Below are 18752 nucleotides of genomic sequence, written 5' to 3'. Positions count from 1 at the left end.
GCAGTTGTCTGGATACAGAGATGTGGATTTCATTTGGCGAAAGAAAAGAGAACCTTTCAACCCCAAAACATCATCTTTCCAGTCCAATATGGTGGTAAGAATGCAATGTGTTGGAGGTGTTTTTTAGCCGACGAGCCAGACAACCTCGCCAAAGTAAACAGCATCATGAGAAAAGAGGACAAAGTAAAGATTTATGTAGGGAAACTTCAAGCAGTCTGCAGAAAAACTTGGTCTTGGCCAGCACTGAAGCTTCCATCAAGACAATGATCTAAAACATAAAGCTAAAGTGGTCGGAAGATGGTTAATAGAGACCAATGATACCATTTTGGAGCAGCTCAGCTAAAGTCCAGACTTGAATTTAATCAACAATCTGTGGAGGGAACTGAAGACCAGAGTGACGGTGAGGAAACCTTCCAACCTCAAAGACCTGGAGATCATCATGGAAGAGGAGAAATGGAGTCATGAAGAAAAGACTGTTAGCAACTATAACAGTTGTTTTCCTGACTGCAAATAAAGGTTGATCACTGATAAATGGTATGAGTAATTTTCAACATGGCATCTTTAGATGTAACTGCACTGTTAATTTGTGTAAAGTCACTTTGCACCTCTGAAACGTTTTAGCACCTTATGTACATTATTTGTTGTGAACACAATGTTTCACTTTATTCTTATCTCAGCATATTCCATTTTCAGTTTTAACCTATGTTAACCACCTGTTTGTACAGTTGTTGCTCCATGTACCTTGAATTGCCCCCGTGGGAAAAATAAAGTTTGTTTTTATTATTATTTGTGTTTGAAATTAGTAAAAATGTTATTTTAAAAAGCTGTATAATTTCAACTAGAAATAGAATGTATCATTGACATCTCCAACACAATAAACACAATATCTTACTTGGCTGTCTTTTATCACTTGTTTATGCCATTTCCAGTCAGAAGAAACCCATTGGTCAAGTGAAATTCACTATAATTTGACTTTAACTGTAAGACATAGCATGAATAATAGAGTATCACTGGCGAATTGCACTTAAACACCATCTAACTGTGTATTTGGACAAAATGATATGAAAATGTTTGTCCAGTTTGTTGCCACTTAAGTTTATTTTTTCTCTCAAGAATACAGAGAAACTATTAGATATATTCGTGGATGTCGTTTGTTAGAAAAAGCTCGAAGCACCCCGAGAGCAAAAGTATAACAACGCCTGTGATAAGATGCCTGTTTCTCCACAGGGAGAGGCAGCTGGACGCCGAGGAGGACGGACTCGTCTGCAGCCCTCTGCAGCCGATGAGGAGCAGCCTGAGTCTGGGTGAAAAGCAGGAAGATGCCGACAACCAGAAGAACTCGACCAGAGCCAGCCAGGCCGGACTCAACAGCAACGCCATCCACATCCCCGTTACCATCACCGCACCACCTGGAGAGACCACCATCATACCCAGTGAGTGCACCACCACAGGGACACACTAGATTAGATTAGATTAGATTCCACTTTACTGCACAGAGTACAAGTACGAAGACAACGAAATGCAGTTTAGCATCTAACCAGAAGGGCAAAAGCAGCAGTAAAGTGCATTATGTACCGTATGTTACAGTATCAACAGTATGGACAGAGCGCTATGAACATACTAATATATGAATATAGAGATACAGCTAAATAGTGGTGTAAACAAGGTAAACAAGTCATTCCAGAAATGGAGGACATTTTACGTCCCACCCGTCAATTTTCAAATAACTCATGTACAAAATACTAAAACATGCAGTTGTTGTGTAAATGTACTTGTCCTGACACCAAATCTGAAAAAAACTGGGAGAAAAGAATGTTTGAAAATATTTTTTAAAATACCATAGAAATCTGGAGTTCCCCCTAAAATGCCATTTTTCTCTTGTCTCACACCCCGATGACCAAATTGAATCTCTATAAGACAGTTAAAATGAAATTTAAATATCCTCTTTTTTGTATTTTTTTTCAGTGAAGTCTCTTCTAATTGTGGGAACGTTTTTTTTAATCAACGTAATATTTTAAATAATAATTATTATGCATGGAACGTGTGTCCCACAACAACCCTGTTAGCGTAACCTTTTTATCTGGTAGAAGAAGAAGAAACCTGTGAGTGACATGAAACGCTGGAATTAACATCATCAATTTTCCAAAAGAATGGGTAGAGCAAAGCTATGTCCTCTCTTCTATTTTTCATACTTTCATAACATTGTCAGCCTTGATTGAATGTCTTACTCTACCTCATATTATCAGGATCAGACTAATTCTTTTTATTTTTTCCATCAGTTTCCATCAAGTTTGTTCTCTTGGTCAGCAGTAACAGCTAGCTAAATATCTAGCTTCTGCTGAGAAAAAGATCACATTAGCATGGATTAGCAACCCTGTTACTGTGATTAGAGTAGGGTTAGCAAACAACATATAAAACATGGAATAAAAATGGTACCATTGATGTGTAAGCTGAGCCAATCAAGCCTTTCATAGTTTATTACTTATTATTGATGAACATGGAACAGAAAATTCTAAAAGAGAAAGTTTATTTTTCAAACATTTTGAAATCAAAATATCCTCCAATTCTGGAATGACCCATTTATACACTATTAATAGTATGTACACTACAAACAGTATGAACAACGACTATGAGATGGATTGCAGTGTATATAGTGCACAGTATGAACATTATAAACAGTGAAAATTAGATGAAAATAGGAGATACATGCAGCTTTTGCCCAGTATAAAGTCCAGGGTGAACATTTTGGGGCGGTTATTGGGTGCACATCAAGTGGGCAAGGATAGGAAGGTGGACATTTTATTTTTTCCACAATATTTCCTCTAGTCATCACTTGACTGCTAAGTTATTCAAGCTAATTAAGGGAAGTTAAGAAAGTCACCACATCATAAGAAACCTGTGAGTGAGATGTTATCATATGCAATGGAAATTACTAAAAGCTCTAAAATACAAAGTTGAAATGTTTGCTTCATTTGGTAATGAAGCCCACATGCAGTGTAAAAATCAGTCCATCAGTGATGCCACAACAGTTGAATCTGGATTGTTTTGGCACTTTTATGCACAAACTTCAGATAATTTGACGAAGGAAAAGACTTCATTTAACTTTCTACCTAGTTTTGTAGAAATCCCGCAGCTCTTTGTTCTTTCTTTTTATTAAAGCATATGTTTGTGCTATTTTCTCTGCATTAACATCCCGTCTTCATAACGCAGCTGTCATGCTCAGTCTTGACCCTCCAACCACCAAACGTCTAATTATTCAAGTGATGGATTATATATTTTGAAGGATGCAGAGTAAGTTCAGTCATAAAACAACCACATAAACCAAAGTCCTGCAGTTTATATCCATAGAAAACACCTCCCTTTTTACTGCTGGTGCTTCTTTGAGCTAAGTGAGCATATTTTTGTTTTTCACACCAGTGAACAACATCGACTGTGACAACTTCCAGCTCAGCGAGGAGAAGAAAGATCTGGAAGAGGAGGAAGCTGCTAATGGGCCTCGGCAGATTCTTCCCTACAGCTCGATGTTCGTCTTCGGGCAAACAAACCCGTAAGTTACAACCACGAGGCGACACAGTGAGAAGCTTTATCTGTCCACTATCTACACCTTTTTCTGTTCAATTTTCATTAATTCAATGAAAAAAGCAGGTTATTACAATTTCCAACTCATATTTACATCATTAAAAACCCTACTGCTTTTCCAATATTTTCATTTTTTAATCACTCTTTTGTTATTCCGTAAGAACAGCAGAACCAGGGAGCTTTTGTAAGTATAGAAAAGATAAGTACTTTTGTACTTATCATCACTTCATAAAAAAAGGAATAAATAGCAAAGTAGATCAAGAGAGCTGGTTGTGTCTAATTCCAGGTAGTAAAAGCAGACATTCTGGGTTGCACAGTCCATTTAGTCAAGATCTGACAAAACTTATCTTTTTGCACTCTTAGAATTTACACACCACCTTGAAGCAGTATTTTCAACTGAGAGCAATCCAAATCCACTATTAACATACATGAGGTGGGCAAAATATTAGGAACGCTTTTAAATGCTGTGCAGTCCACAACACTATAAACTCTATCATTTTATTAGCATTTAGCATCTTTTTGCAAGCATTTATCATCTTTATGTTAATATTTACCATCTTTTTGTCCGTATTTTGCATCTTTTTGCTAGCATTAAGCAACTTTTTGCTAACGTTTACCATCTTTTTATTGCATTTTGTATCTTTTTGCCAGCATTTACCATATTTTGATAGCATTTTACATCTTTTTGCTACCACTTAGCATCTTTTTGCTAGCATTTAGCATCTTTTTGTTCGCATCTTGCATCTTTTTGCCACCATTTACCATATTTTTGCAAGCATTTTGTATTTTTTTTGCTAGCATTTAGCACCTTTTTGCAAGTATTTTGCATCTTTCTGCTAGCATTTACCATGTTTTTTTTGCTAGCATTTAGCAACTTTTTGCTAGCATTTAGCATCTTTTTGCAAGCATTTTGCATCATTTAGCGAGCAGAACCAGGCTCAGGGAGGGTGGCCATCTGCTTCGACCTGCTGGGTGAGGATGGGAATGAGAGGGTGAAGAGAACAGTACCTTTAAGCTAGTATTTGGCATCTTTTTGACAATTTCAGCAAAAACTGAAATAGCACAAGCTGTAGTAGTAGATGGAGAACAGACAAACAATACAGAGGAAAACAAAGAACATTTTGGAGGTCAATAAGGCCAGTGGCTACAGATCAGACACATGTAATACCAGAGACATCTGCAGAGATGATAAAACACAAACTACAAGGAAGACACAAAGTAGAGAAAGGGCGATTTCTCTTGTTGTATATTTATTCCAGTAAAAGACACAGTGAAGCCAGATGACCCTGATAAATGTCCACCTTTTTGCATTTTTTGACAAGGCAGTATATGCATTTGTCCAAAGCCTGCTAGAACATCACCTAAATATGCCTTGCTGGCGCTGTCCAGTAGTACATTTGTGTAGTACATTCTTGAACATGTGTATGTTCTTGCAGGGTGCGTCGGCTGTGTCACTATGTGGTCAACCTCCGCTACTTTGAAATGTGCATCCTGATGGTCATCACCATGAGCAGCATCGCCCTGGCAGCCGAGGACCCGGTGCAGGCCAACGCACCTCGAAACAACGTGAGTCACTCTGACATCTTCATTAATAAACATCTGGAAGGACACAACATGGACAGATAAACAGATTTGCATAAAAATGTGCCTGCTTGCTGAACTTAATTGGGATTCACACACAAGCACTGGCTAATTTGTTGGGACTGATTGAGAAGTTCTTCCTTACAGGGTTTGACAGTTTGTGCATGACGGGGAGCAAGCACAAAAACAAGCTTCTTAATTTCTTTTTTGGTTAATTCTAAAGTGACCCTGAGCATTGGGAGTTTTTAATATGGTGCCAAAATGTGGTGCATGTCCAGTTTGGCAAAGTGTTCCTGCATCTCCCTGCGTGACAGCTTAGCCTGTGGTGGGATGAAACACAAGCTCGCAGACATGTGACTCCAGCTTTTTTCATTTTGACAGACAAGCACAGCTAATTAGTATTCTAGTCAGGGGCACAGAGGGAAACTGAGGTGATGCTGTGTGCGTGCATTTGTGCGTTGTTTATTCATGTGAGTGTGTTGTTGTTTGTGGGTGTGCAGGCAGTGAGTGTTTGTGCAGAGCTGACAGAGCTCGAGACCTCTGACAAGACACGGGAACATGTGCATTTCTGTAGAAGACACCGAGTGTTCAACTGAAAACATCTGTCACTGGATCTACTGATGAGTCCTCTTAAAAGATTTATTTCTATCACTTGTTCTTGCAGGTTCTCAAGTATCTGGATTATGTCTTTACTGGAGTCTTCACGTTTGAGATGGTGATTAAGGTGAGAAGGATGTACAAGTCAAGATACATTTTGATTTGAGCTCCGACAAACCTGCCATGCCAGATTTTTGTAATTTACTGGTCAAAAAACATGACAGTTTTACATGTTTAAATATTAGATGTTTAGTTTACACATGATCACAGCATTTTAATGGGTTTTCATGTAATTAGGACTTGCTTCATGGTGCGCTATAATCATTCTCAGCCAAATTGTGTTGGGTTTTGTCCAAACTCTGTTTTCACCTGCTGACTGCCAAATCAGAGTTCAGTGAGGAGGATAGTACACAGCATCATGGACAGCATTGTCATGTCCTCAGCACTGCTAATTGGCTTTGTGGTTGGATTTATCCATAGTGAACATTTTTCCACCCAAAACACATTTAAAAAACAATTGAGGTGAACATTTTTTCATCAACTATTATGACCCAGTCACTAGGATCATCTGGGTGTAACAAAAGCAACCAGATGTCATTGGTTAGGTAACGCAAATTTATTGCTCAGTGGCAAATTTAACATGAAAGTGATCAAACAAAGGAAAACGGGGCTGGTGGATGTTGCTAAATCAAAAAGCCAAATAAAACCAAGCAAAAGCTAACAGAGTTATCAACCTAGCTAAAGAAAAACAAAACAACTAAACTCCCTAGCCAAGCTGAAACACAATAGTAACACCCCCCACCGAACAACAGAAATACAATATACAACTGAGTGCTGAGTGCACAAAATGAACAAGAAAAGCACTGAGACCACAGTACTCCACCAAGGCTGCTCAGTCGTTGTATCATTTCTGACAGAGGAAATCTTTAATTGAAAAAGACCTTGCACTTAAAACAGGCATGTGTTATGCATGTGCACATTATGTACGGACACCAAAAGGTGTGACCTGAATAACTAGTGGGTGGCGGGAATTGATGGGACTCAGAAACACCCCCACAATTTAATCAGTTGTTCCTTGTATCATTTCTGACAAATAAATCTCTAACAGTGAATTTGTAGTAGGATCACAATCATGTGATCGTCAGCAGGCAGCTGCCATAGTGCTCATTTGTTGTCATAGTTACAGTGATGCCATGCCGCTATCTCGCAATGATACAGAAATCTTTAACAAATCCGTGGATCCAGACTATAAGCCGCATCACTGCCAAAATCTAATCACTTGGTCCTTGTGTCATTTCTGACCTTCCCTGGAAATTCCATCCAAATCTGTTAGTCCGTTTTTGAATAATGTTGAGAACAGAAAGACAGATTCAAAAACGTACACAATCGTCACGTAAGTCTGCCACGTTCCTTGGTGGAGTAATAAAACCAAACAAAGGCTAGCAAAGTTATCAACCTAGCTAAAAAAAACTAAATAATTAAACTTCTTAGCCAAAGTTAAACTAGCAACACCCACATCAAACAACAGAAACTAATACAAATGAGTGCTGAGTACGCAAAATTAACTAAATAACTGGTGCTTCAAAACACACATTACTCACAAGACATAGTACACGAATCACCACCCCTCAGTGTCTACAAGACTCACACAGGACATGAGTAGCTTCTCTCCAAATTAGTCAGCTGCTAACAGAAGTTACAGTCTTCACCAAGAATAGTAACTCCCCACAGAATTAGCAGCTGCTAACAGAAACTATATTTTCCAAGTAGCCACCCCTCAAGAGGCACCAGGGCAAACTGGTCACATTAAATCCCAGCCACCCTGACTGAGAGTTTGGTTGAGGATTTTATACTCTTCATGTGAGATGATGGCTGCGACCAGTTGGATGAAGGTGGAGGGAACTGGGTGGTCGCCAAATCAAACTTTAAACATGTTCTCCATGCAATGGTGAGACATGTCTGATGTCAAATGACATGATTTCAGCTTCCAACTTACCTACAATGAAACAAAAACAAGTTACTAAGCAATTAAATTACTTTACCTTTGGCTTTGCAACCATTTAAGATCCCGGACGAGCTCCCACTTGTTACGACCCAACCACTAGATTCAGCTGGGTCTATTTGAAGGTGATATTTGAATATTTACATTTAGACCACCAGGTTACGTTCGTGAATTTTTTCATGCCCTAATGTTCAAATAATATCAGTTTGGTGCCTACACAGCAACAACAGGATTATACTGTTCATACTAGAAGGGTCGAGGGAATGTTCTACCTTCAGAGTAGTAACTCAAGGGAACTCTTCACACATCTATTTCATGAGGTAGGTGTGTAGGAGAAGGAAGAGCACATTCACAAGGTTAAAAACACATTCCTGCACACTGTCTAACTGCAATGTTCCAGTGCTAGACCCGAAATGTTGCACCAGTACATTTGTGATTGCAAGTTAGACCGTGTGTGGGAGTTCGTTTTTGTACCTTCAGAGTAGTCAAAGCTGTACCCAATAACTATTCGTACATGCACACTGTAGTACTAAATCTACTTTCTTATTTTATAGTAATGTGTACAACCGCACCCATTACAGTGTCTTGGAAGCTTCTTGTTGGGAGCTCACAGCCTGTTTAGTTCTATATTTATTACACTTTATATGTGTTGAATCTGCGTCTTTGTGCAGACCACCTTTTAACTACCAAGGCAAGATAACTTTGAGAAATACCTTCACACTCGTGAATATTGTCTCTCTTTCAACCAAATGATTACAGTGATTAAAGAAGTGTGTTTTGTGATACACTTCATTTTATCTGATTGAAAGAGGCCTTAGAATTCACTCAAAACATCACAGAGGTGTCCTAAGTGCTTCAGAAGAAGGTCTTCCCTTTTTTGTTCTAAAAGATATTTTACTACTCATCCATGAGGTTCCTCAGCACTAACTGGTGGGAGTCCCTGGTTTTCATTTTACCCTTAAAATACACAATCCATAGAGTCCAACCCAGTCTCCAAATAACTACGGTATTGGGTGTTGTATCCTTGGGGTGTCCTGGTACCATTTGTGCCTAAATGGTACCAGGATGTCTTGTTATGCTCTTAGGACTACCAAGACCTGGATGACTGAGAATCATCCAGTTCTCAACTAGAAATTGATGTAGAAATCCCAGTTGGTGCTCACTGGGTCTTATCTGATATAACACTGTCATAGTGTCTGATTTTCTACATTACTTTATTACTGTTCGTGGTGCTTGTCTAGATGATTGATCTGGGACTGCTGCTCCATCCTGGCTCCTATTTCCGCGACCTGTGGAACATTCTGGACTTCATTGTGGTCAGTGGAGCTCTGGTGGCCTTCGCCTGCTCGTAAGTCAAATTTACCTCCTTTGCAATCACAGCAAGTCTCTAAATTTGATATATTTCAACCACACTATGGCTAACAAATCACTGGTTATGTTGTATTAAAGTATTTTTCGGTCATGTTAACCTTCTCTTCACTATCCAGAGCAGGCCAGCATAGGTGTGTCTTGCTCCAATGAACAACTTTAATCTGCTCATCCAATTATTTTAACATGAAGTCTAAGGTTATTTTTCCAACATGATTATGTCAAAGTCCTCTTTCATTGTTACATAAAGTCTCCACAGCCTCTTCCTGCTAGTCCGCAAATGGGTCATGCTCAATTTGGCTGATAGGGTTCAGGAGAATTGATTGCCTTGTAAATGCCAGGCTCTCGTTGCCCCTTAATTGTAGCTTTGCAATTAATCCTTTATACAGTATGTGTTCTATAATCTTTATAACAGAAGTCTAAACTCTTGTGCAGCAGCTTTTTTTACCGAGGTAGACCACGTGTTGTATAGGCAGCGGCTCATTTTTTACATGTATTCACCTGTTTTGAGCAGGAAATGTAGTCTTCCTTGTAGCCTTGTTGCTGTTTTCTGCACTTCAGTAAGTATTTTAACAGCAAATACCCACTTGATCTCAGCACCTTTCAACCAATTTGAAGTAAATCATAGCTGGAGGAGTTATTGAAGCTTAACAGACCTGTAGTCTGGGTCTCTGGAGGAAGAAAGTGTTTGTATGTTTTGCTGGAAAAAGTTTATTTGCCACTATTGACTCAAACTCCCAACAATTTGTCGCCTGTGTATTCCTCTTTCTAATGCTTCCTGTCACTCTGATTTTCTTCTGTCTTCTGCCGCCTGTAGATTGATGCTTCTCTCTGTGTTTTATCTGTTGTCTTTGTCTTCTCTCTGTCACTTCCCCCCCCCCCCCGTTTCTTCTTTGTTTTCTGGTTTGGACTTGCTTTCAGGAGCCTTATGGGGTAATTGTCTGCTCTTTCTGCCTTGTCCGTCTATCTGTCCACATTCATCTCTTCCTGTTTGTGTCATCTTTGTTCCTCCTTGTCCATCTCAGCCACACTGTCTCCATCAGCCCTCCTCTCTTGCCGCTAAATGTTTCGAGCAAATGTCATATTTCGTGATTTGCTGTTCTTATCTTTGCCGCCACAGTCGCGATTAAAGACAGTGACATTTACTCTGTTTGTGTTACATAAGCATGTTTGCGTTACCTCTGTGTTTAGGTTACATAAGTGCAATTACCTGTTTTTCTGTTTATTGGCTGTATTTCGTGTGTTAAGGAGGAACAATGTGCATAATAGTGTAATTGAACAGAATACTGGACTGTCAGAGACATAGTGACAGTTTCAAAGGTTCAAGCTCTCTAAAGGTTTTCTAAATATTCAGGAACAAAATGGATCTCAGTGCCGCTGTGCATAATAAGAGCGGGAATTTTTTTAAAAAGTGGTACCCGACTGAATGGCAGCTGTAGCTTTCAGACACAAGGGATTCAAGTGTAATTAATGTGTAGGTTGATGTAACTCAGTAATGCACAGTAGATTCATAAACATAAGTCCTATACATCGTGTTACTGCATCATTTTAATCTAGTATGTATTGACGTCGTCCTGACATAACCAGAAAACTGAGATTCATTTATTTAGAAGAGTTAACTACTTCCCTTTCATCTGTCCATCCCACGTTCACGTCTTCGCCAGCATTTTTTCCTTCTAATCGACTTCCTCATCAACTCACGTTCATGTAACACAAGTGTGCTACAGGCTACATTCACAGTGCAAGGATTGAAAGTTAATTCTGCCTCTTTGAAACCTTGATATTACTTCAATATAAATCATATTTTCATAGTTTTGGCTTTTGTAGGTTGTTAGGCAATGCATAACATTATATAACATATCGGGTGTTGCTTATTAATAGTTGGGCGCAGAGTTATTCCTGTAAGTTATTTGCAGGTGCTCACTTTAGGATTCCCCTCATAATGAAAAAAATAGAGAATTTGGGCAAAGAAGACAACACAAGGTCTTTGTGTGTGTCCAGAATGTTGACGTGAAAACGACCTGTGGAAACCTTCTACACTCTGTGTGCATGAATTAATCTTAATGACCTGAGGGCAATTACAGACCAAGAGAGAGGCAGCAGTCAAACATCCAGTGCCAAGCTACAGACAGAGATGTTAGTCATAAGTCATAAAATATTTAAAAGCCATAAGCTAGTTTTATGCTTCAGGATTGTTACTGCAAACGATTAGGAGTTCTGTTGTTTTGATCCTGCACCCACAGCAAAACATGCTGTAATTATCTCAATGTCGAACCAATCACATACCAGTCTATCAAACTGCTGAGGAATAACTGTCATTTGGTAGTATTCTTACTTTTACATGTGCTACTGACTTCAGAATATGCTTAAATACTTTCAGATCCAATGAGATTTGGACATATTGACACATAGACCTTAGAAAAGTACACCAAGACCCAACCTGGTTCAGTTTGAGTCTCACTCATAGACTATATGTAAAAGATGGATGTAGCCTCTGGGTCTAAAAAGTGAAGCAAATGTGGAAGTTCCTAAACCTGCATTCTTTCAAACAGCCAGCAGGGGGCGACTCCTCTGGTTGTAGTTTTTTAGAAAATGACCCAACTTCTCACTTGATTTGCTACCTCAGTAAACATTTTCCTAATGAGTTTATGGTTTCTTTTGCTAATTTCAAGTTTCCTTTAATACAATATGATGTTTATTTGATAAACTATGGTTGCATTTAGAGTAAACAAGACGATAAAGTAGGGTAGGCTTTAGGGTATGTATAGTCTCCTTGAGTTTGTTCGTTTTCTCAGATTCTCAGTCGTCCAGGTCGTGGTAATTGTAGGAGCTTCAGTAGAAATCAACTGAACTTCTCTTGAAGGTTCTTGAAGATGTTTCACTTCTCAGGCAAGAGGCTTTTTCAGTTCTTCAGAGCTTTTTCAGTTCTTAAGGTCTGAAGAAGCCTCTTGGATGAAGGTGAAGCATCTTCAAGAACCTACAAGAGAAGTCCAGTTGAATTCTACCGAAGCTCTGACAACTCCTTCAGTCCTTAGTCCGATCCTCTCTACACTCGTCACATCAGTCTTCAAGAACCCAAAAAAACAATGGCCAAAATTCGAAACTTGAAGCTTCAAAACGGTAGTCACATTGTTCATCTTTTTTTTTTAATGTATAGTCTATTGTCCTTGATCAAGTCTTGTAGACCCATTCAAATCTCTTCACTAGACCTATTTGAAAAACTGTAAAAAAATTGGAAATATTAAGAGGTAGATTGTATTGAGTTACAGAAGCTGCTCAGACAGCCAAACATGAAGTCAGGACTTGAGTTTTCTGATGCTGCATGTAACAGATTTAGAACTACATAGTTGGTTTGGACTGAGGGGTAAAGTGTGATTTTATTTTCTCACTTGCAGCGTGAACGCAGTCATACAGCAGATTGTTCTCATCAACAGAGTCTCTCATCTTTGCTTCCCCCACATTGAAACACCATCCATGGCGTCATCCTTTGGCTATAAATGTGATTTATTCCCATGTTCGACAGCACAAACACTGTTCGGTCCACACATTTTATCAGACTTGCCTATTGCTTCCCTCCTCCAAAGAACGATTAGTTGAAGTGCTTCTCTGTCTCTGTGTTTTCGATGTTGTAAGTCTGAACTTCCAGTACTGTTGCTGTATCTTCATGCCTCTGTGATATCTGCTTTCTTTAAATGCTGCTGTCTGTTTTTTGTGTTACTGTCTGCTTGCTTATCATTGCTTTTTCTCATCAGATCGCAACAAAGCGTGGCCAGGTGGGAACTGTCCCTCTCTACCTTTTGCTTATTGACCCCCGTATCCCCCCTTTTACTCCCCTCCACATGTGAAACACAGATTTGATCAAACTCCTAGTTAACTTTGTCGACCACCATCCCAAGCTGCTTGGGATATGACCATGACTTCCCTCCCTCCTTGCCCTTTTTCCTTTTGGAAAATGATCCTCTTGTCCCAATATTGGGGCATCAAAACCAAATAAAAAAGACAATATTGGGAATTTAACCCCATAGCTTTCAGAAGACCAACGTATAGCTGCTATTTTCAGTCTTTTTCCACTTTCACAAACCTTATCAATCATTTCACACTATCTAAAGCTCTTTAAACCACAACTAAAGCGAGTTTAATGGGTCAAATTGCTAAGCGATAACAACCTTCACCTTCTTTATGCAGTGGACTTAGAGGAGAATTGATAAAGGATTATAGCTTCTCACCTGAACTCACCTTGACTGACTTTTTTTATTGATCGTTAAGAGCCTTTATGTAAGGAAAATAATAGACACGTGTTTTTTTCTGTTAAAAAAATACAGATCCGTGTTGTTTTTTGGTATTTTTGTGAGAGATTTTTAGAAGAGGGTGACAAATAAACCCACTTTCTACCCAAATTTGTACTTCATTTTATATTTTGAAGCGGCTAGAACAGGACGTCCTCTTGCAGTGTTTACAGTTCATAAAAAATACTCCCAGTAATGGAGAGTAAAGTGGAGGAAAAAATGCAAATGAGCTGCTGATTATGCACCAGATGCTCTAAATGAACATGAAAAAAAAATCTGCTGACTTACAGCACATTGTGCTGCAGATATTTTTTGAAAAGTAGGATTTTTAACCTGCATTTTTGTGTTTTCATAGCAGTCAAAGTAAACTCGTACAAATTACCACAAAGGAACGAGTTTATTTGGATTGTATTTGAATATGTAGGCACATTTATTATGAAAAAATCCTGCACTAATTGGATTCTTGTGCATCCTGTTTGGCTGAGGCAGTAAAGTTCTCCTGATTAGATGTCGGATCCAAACAGGAAATGCTGCTCGCTCTCAGGAGGAAGCAGCTTCGAGGACCAGAGTCGCTGAAAATGACCTGCCATGGCTGCTGCCGAACGCATTACAATGACGTGAACATGCGACCAACACGCACACATCACATCATCGCCTTCTGAAAGCTATTGGGAGACTGTTCTTTGCCATCTCAATGTGTCGAGGTCCTTGAATAGCAGGACTGGCATTGACTGAGCAGACTGCATGCCAGATTATCCAGGTTATCCACGCATGACAGCCGCATGTTTTAGAAGTTTTCATTGAGAAAGAAAAAAAAAAAAGTCCTGCGATCCTGAAATATCTGGAACCTCCATCCTTCCTTCAGCTACATGTTAGAAAATAGATCAGTTCATTATTCTAAATGTGTTTTCTGCCAGTAAAGGTTTGAGGCTTGGTTTACTGGTGGTTTTTCATGCATCAGTGGACTGACAGGAGTCTTTAAAGAGAGTTTCTGCAGCACTGACAGACCGATCTGAGGCTGTAAGAGTGAGAACGTGTGTCACATTATGATATTTAAATCAGAGTATGAAGAGAGATGAAGAGGTAGAAGACAGTGTTAAAAGCCATCTGATTGTGTAATAAAACTTCATCTTAGTTACTGCTCTCCTTGATTCCTAATAATCAGTATCCGTGTCAGCCCTGAAAAAAAAAAACATATCGGTAGACCCCTAGTTATTGCTGTAGTTAGCCTAGCATGCAGACAGTTACTGCTGATGTTAGAGAAGATAAACATATTTTTCAATCCATGTTTCTGGTTTTGGATAGGTGACCAAAAGAGTAAAACCATCCAGAAACCAGTGAAACCAATCAGTATCTATCTTGCATATTTAGAATAAGATTAAATTTTACATTATTGTCATTGCACAGAGCACACCAACTAATCAACTGCAGTTTAGCATTTAACCAGAAGTACAAAAGCAGCAGTAAAATGCATTATTTACAGTATGGTATATACACTACTGTTCAAAAGTTTGGGGTCACTTAGAAATGTCCTTGTTATTGAAAGAAAAGCATGTTTTCCCAATGAAGATAACATTAAATTAATCAGAAATCCAGTCTAGACATAGTTAATGTGGTAAATGACTATTCTAGCTGGAAACAGCTGATTTTTAATGGAATATCTCCATAGAGGTACAGAGGAACATTTCCAGCAACCATCACTCCTGTGTTCTAATGCTACATTGTGTTAGCTAATGGTGTTGAAAGGCTAATTGATGATTAGAAAACCCTTGTGCAGTTATGTTAGCACATGGATACAAGTGTGAGTTTTCATGGAAGACATGAAAATATCTGGGTGACCTCAAACTTTTGAACAATAGTGTAGATAAAAGGACATATTGAGTAAAAGCTGCATATATTCTCCACTTAATGGCCTGTTTGTGCATTTTTACATGAGTGAAAAAAGCTTCTTTTTTCCGTACTGTAGGAGTAGTTGTAATTAAAACATCAGTAACATGCTGTATCAGTAACAGCAGGGCCTCTAAAGAAAACCAACAAGACTATTAGACTCTTGTTTTTCTTTGCTTGTGTCCTTCATATATGAAATATTAGCTGCACACACACAGATACACACACTTGCTTTGGTGCTCAGATTTTTTTTTCTTTTTCTAACGAAGCCAAGAAATAAACAAACAAGAAACGGCGTTTATGGAGAGCGACAGCAGCATTGTGTGTCTGTGTCACTGATTAATTAAAACCCTCACTGTCTCCCATCGTCCTTGGCCAATGTCACTCTGACGGAATGATGGCTCGGCTGTATGTTATTAACGTAACAGCTAGTTCTCAAACCCCCACACCTCCGCCTCCCGCCTCCCACTCCGGTGACCAGATAACAAAACGTCAGTGGTTCCTGCAAAGAAAACTGCCTCCTGCAACCAGGGGCGGATTCTTTGTGCTTTTACCGTGAAAACCACGAGATATTTTATGTGTTATTCAGCAGAAACAGCTTTGTGTGGAGGAATAAGTGCTGAAAGAAGCACAACCGCAGTGGAAAAAGACACTGCAGCTATTTCATGATGCTAGATGGTGAAGAAGTGTAGAGTTTAATTCCACTATTGTGTGAAAAGCTCTTATCTTAAATCATGTAGATTAGTAAGTTAGTAAAGGAAGCAGAGGAAAAAATGAAATGGTTTGAAAAAAGAGAGGGAAGGAAGGAAGGAAGGAACTAATAGAAAAGATGGAGGTAAGGAAAGAAAAGATTGAAGGGTGGACAAAGGAAGGATCAGATTATAAAAATATGATGAAAGAAAGAAAAATTCAAGAAAACAATGCTAATGTATGAATAAAAGGAAAGACAGGAATAAAAATAAGGGACCAGATAAAAGAAAGAGAAGGAAGAAAATGTTAGACCTTCAAAACAAGAAAAGAAACAAACAAAAAACACTCAAAAAAACAAAAGAAAATGAAAGGCCAGACCTAGAGAGAAAGAAATAAACAAGCAAACAAACAAGCAAATGAAAAGGTCAGACCTAGGAACAAAACACAAACAAAAGACAACAAAGGATCAGACCTAGAAAGACAGACAGACAGACAGACCTAGAAAGAAAGAAAACTAACTAGAAAAAGTCAGACCTAGAAAAAGAAAGAACAAAAACAAAAGACCAGACCTAGAAAGAAAAAGGAAAAAAGAAAGAAAGAAAAAACAAAAGAAAAGGTCAGACCTACAAACAAAAGAAAACAAAAAGTCAGACTAAGAAAGAAAAAACAAAAACAAACAAAAGATAAGATCAGACTTGGAAAAACGAACTGATAGAAAAGGTGGAAGTAAGGAAAGAAAAGACTGACAGATGGACAAAGGAGGGAAGAAATGGAAGAATGTGATGAATGAAAGAAAAACAACACAAGAAAACAAAAACAAAGTGAAAATTGGCAGAATAAAAGAAATAACAGGTGCAAGGAAGAGAAAACTAAAATGCAGAAAGAAGGGTAAAAAGAAAGTATCGGGTGTGAGAAGATGATGGAATTGCAGCATGTTTCTGCAGAATAACATCCACATGCATGTCCCCTACTAACAGAACAGAAACATGTTCTAAAGCAGCTGAAAGGTTTCACATGTTCCTCAGTCCTCCTAGACACTAACCCAACCTTCAACCTGCAGAGGGACCAAAGGAAAAGACATCAACACCATCAAGTCTCTGAGGGTCCTCCGAGTCCTGCGGCCGCTCAAGACCATCAAGAGGCTTCCCAAGCTGAAGGTACACAAATACAGTCTGTCCCCTCACTTAATAGACTCATTTTGAACATGCAGTTTGGTAATTATTTGGTGCTCAGTTGGCTGTCAAATCATAATGGCTCCTCTTCTTGTTGGTCACAAACTTTGTGTCATTTAGATGTTGTTTTCTTTATTGTGCTTTGTAGCTGAAATGAGGTTGCTGCAGCAGCGTCTGTTCCTGGAGATGTGGAGCTTTTTATCTAGTTTGTCTTCCATCTTAATGAAAATGTGTTCAACTTATGTGCATGTGCAAAACCACTTACTGTAGAACAAAGTAATGGTATTATGTTAATGAAAGGAACTGGGAAGAAATATGTAAATTTGACTCAATTTGGCTGCTGTAGTTCAGGCAAGTTGGTCACAGCAGCAGAACTAAAGATTATGTGAGATCTCGGATTTTCACTAATTTACTAAAGCAACTACACTGCATAAACACTAGCAGTCAAAAGTTTGGACACACCCTCTGATTTAATGGTTTTCCTTTATTTTCATGACTATTTACATTGTAGATTCTCACTGAAGGCATCAAAACCATGAATGAACAGATATGGAATTATGTAGTAAACAAAAAAGTGTGAAATAAGTTGAAATATGTTTTATATTATAGATTCTTGAAAATTGCCACCCTTTGATTATTGCTTTGCACACTCTTGGCATTCTCTCCATGAGCTTCGTGAGGTAGTCACCTGAATGGTTTTCCAACTGTCTTGAAGGAGTTCCCAGAGATGCTGAGCACTTGTTGGCCCTTTTGCCTTCACTCTGTGGTCCATCTCATCCCAAACCATCTGGATTGGGTTTAGATCAAGTGATTGTGGAGACCAGGACATCTGACACAGCACTCCATCAATCTCCTTCTTGGTCGAATAGTCCTTCCACAGCCTGGAGGTGTGTTTGGGGTCATTGTCCTGTTGAAAAATAAATGATGGTCCAACTAAGCACAAACCGGATGGGATGTCATGTCGCTGCAGGATGCTGTAGTTGCCATGCTGGTTCAGAGTGCCTTCAATTTTGAATAAATCCCCAACCGTGTCACCAGCAAACAGGCTGGAGTCTATCCCAGCTGACTCAGGTGAAGGCAGGGGACACCCTAGACAGGTCACCAGTCTGTCGCAAGGCTACATACAGAGACAAACAAGCACTCTCACATTCACACCTACGGGCAATTTAGAATGATCAATTAACCTCAGCATATTTTTGGACTGTGGGAGGAAGCCGGAGTACCCGGAAAAAAACCCACGCATGCACAGGGAGAACATGCAAACTCCATGCAGAAAGATCCCGGGAAAGCCGGGACGCGAACCAGGGATCTTCTCGCTGCAAGGTGAAAGTACTAACCACTACGCCACTGTGCAGCCCACAGTTTTTTGTTTACTACATAATTTCATATGTGTTCATTCATACCTTTGATACATTCAGTGAGAATCTACAATGTAAATAGTCATGAAAAAAAGAAAAAAAATTAAATGAGGTGTGTCCAAATTTTTGACTCCTAGTGTATGTTATATATATATACGATTATAGCATGTTTCATTTTAAGTTTATAAAAAGTCTGACTTCTCAGTCAAAATATTTGACCACCAAGGATGCG

The 18752-nt window shown here is 39.0% G+C and overlaps 1 protein-coding gene across 8 annotated transcripts in view; it reads left to right on the top strand.

The window, feature by feature from the left end:
- cacna1bb (calcium channel, voltage-dependent, N type, alpha 1B subunit, b) overlaps positions 1-18752 on the top strand; it is a 261236-nt gene that overhangs the window by 182252 nt on the left and 60232 nt on the right. For 5 of the 8 annotated variants that reach the window (XM_055019128.1, XM_055019127.1, XM_055019125.1 and 2 more), the window contains 6 exons: positions 1228-1433; positions 3418-3547; positions 5016-5145; positions 5825-5884; positions 9001-9107; positions 17051-17147. In XM_055019128.1, the coding sequence (XP_054875103.1) occupies positions 1228-1433; positions 3418-3547; positions 5016-5145; positions 5825-5884; positions 9001-9107; positions 17051-17147 (730 nt within the window). Of the gene's footprint in view, positions 1-1227; positions 1434-3417; positions 3548-5015; positions 5146-5824; positions 5885-9000; positions 9108-10048; positions 10061-17050; positions 17148-18752 lie in introns of all 8 variants that reach the window. The other 3 variants (XM_055019126.1, XM_055019124.1, XM_055019121.1) reach the window with 1 other exon arrangement.

The sequence above is a fragment of the Amphiprion ocellaris genome, chromosome 17, assembly GCF_022539595.1.
Source record: "Amphiprion ocellaris isolate individual 3 ecotype Okinawa chromosome 17, ASM2253959v1, whole genome shotgun sequence".
Classification (NCBI taxonomy): Eukaryota; Metazoa; Chordata; class Actinopteri; family Pomacentridae; genus Amphiprion; species Amphiprion ocellaris.
Note: the sequence above shows the minus strand (reverse complement) of the source record. Positions and strands in the feature narration are given on the sequence as shown.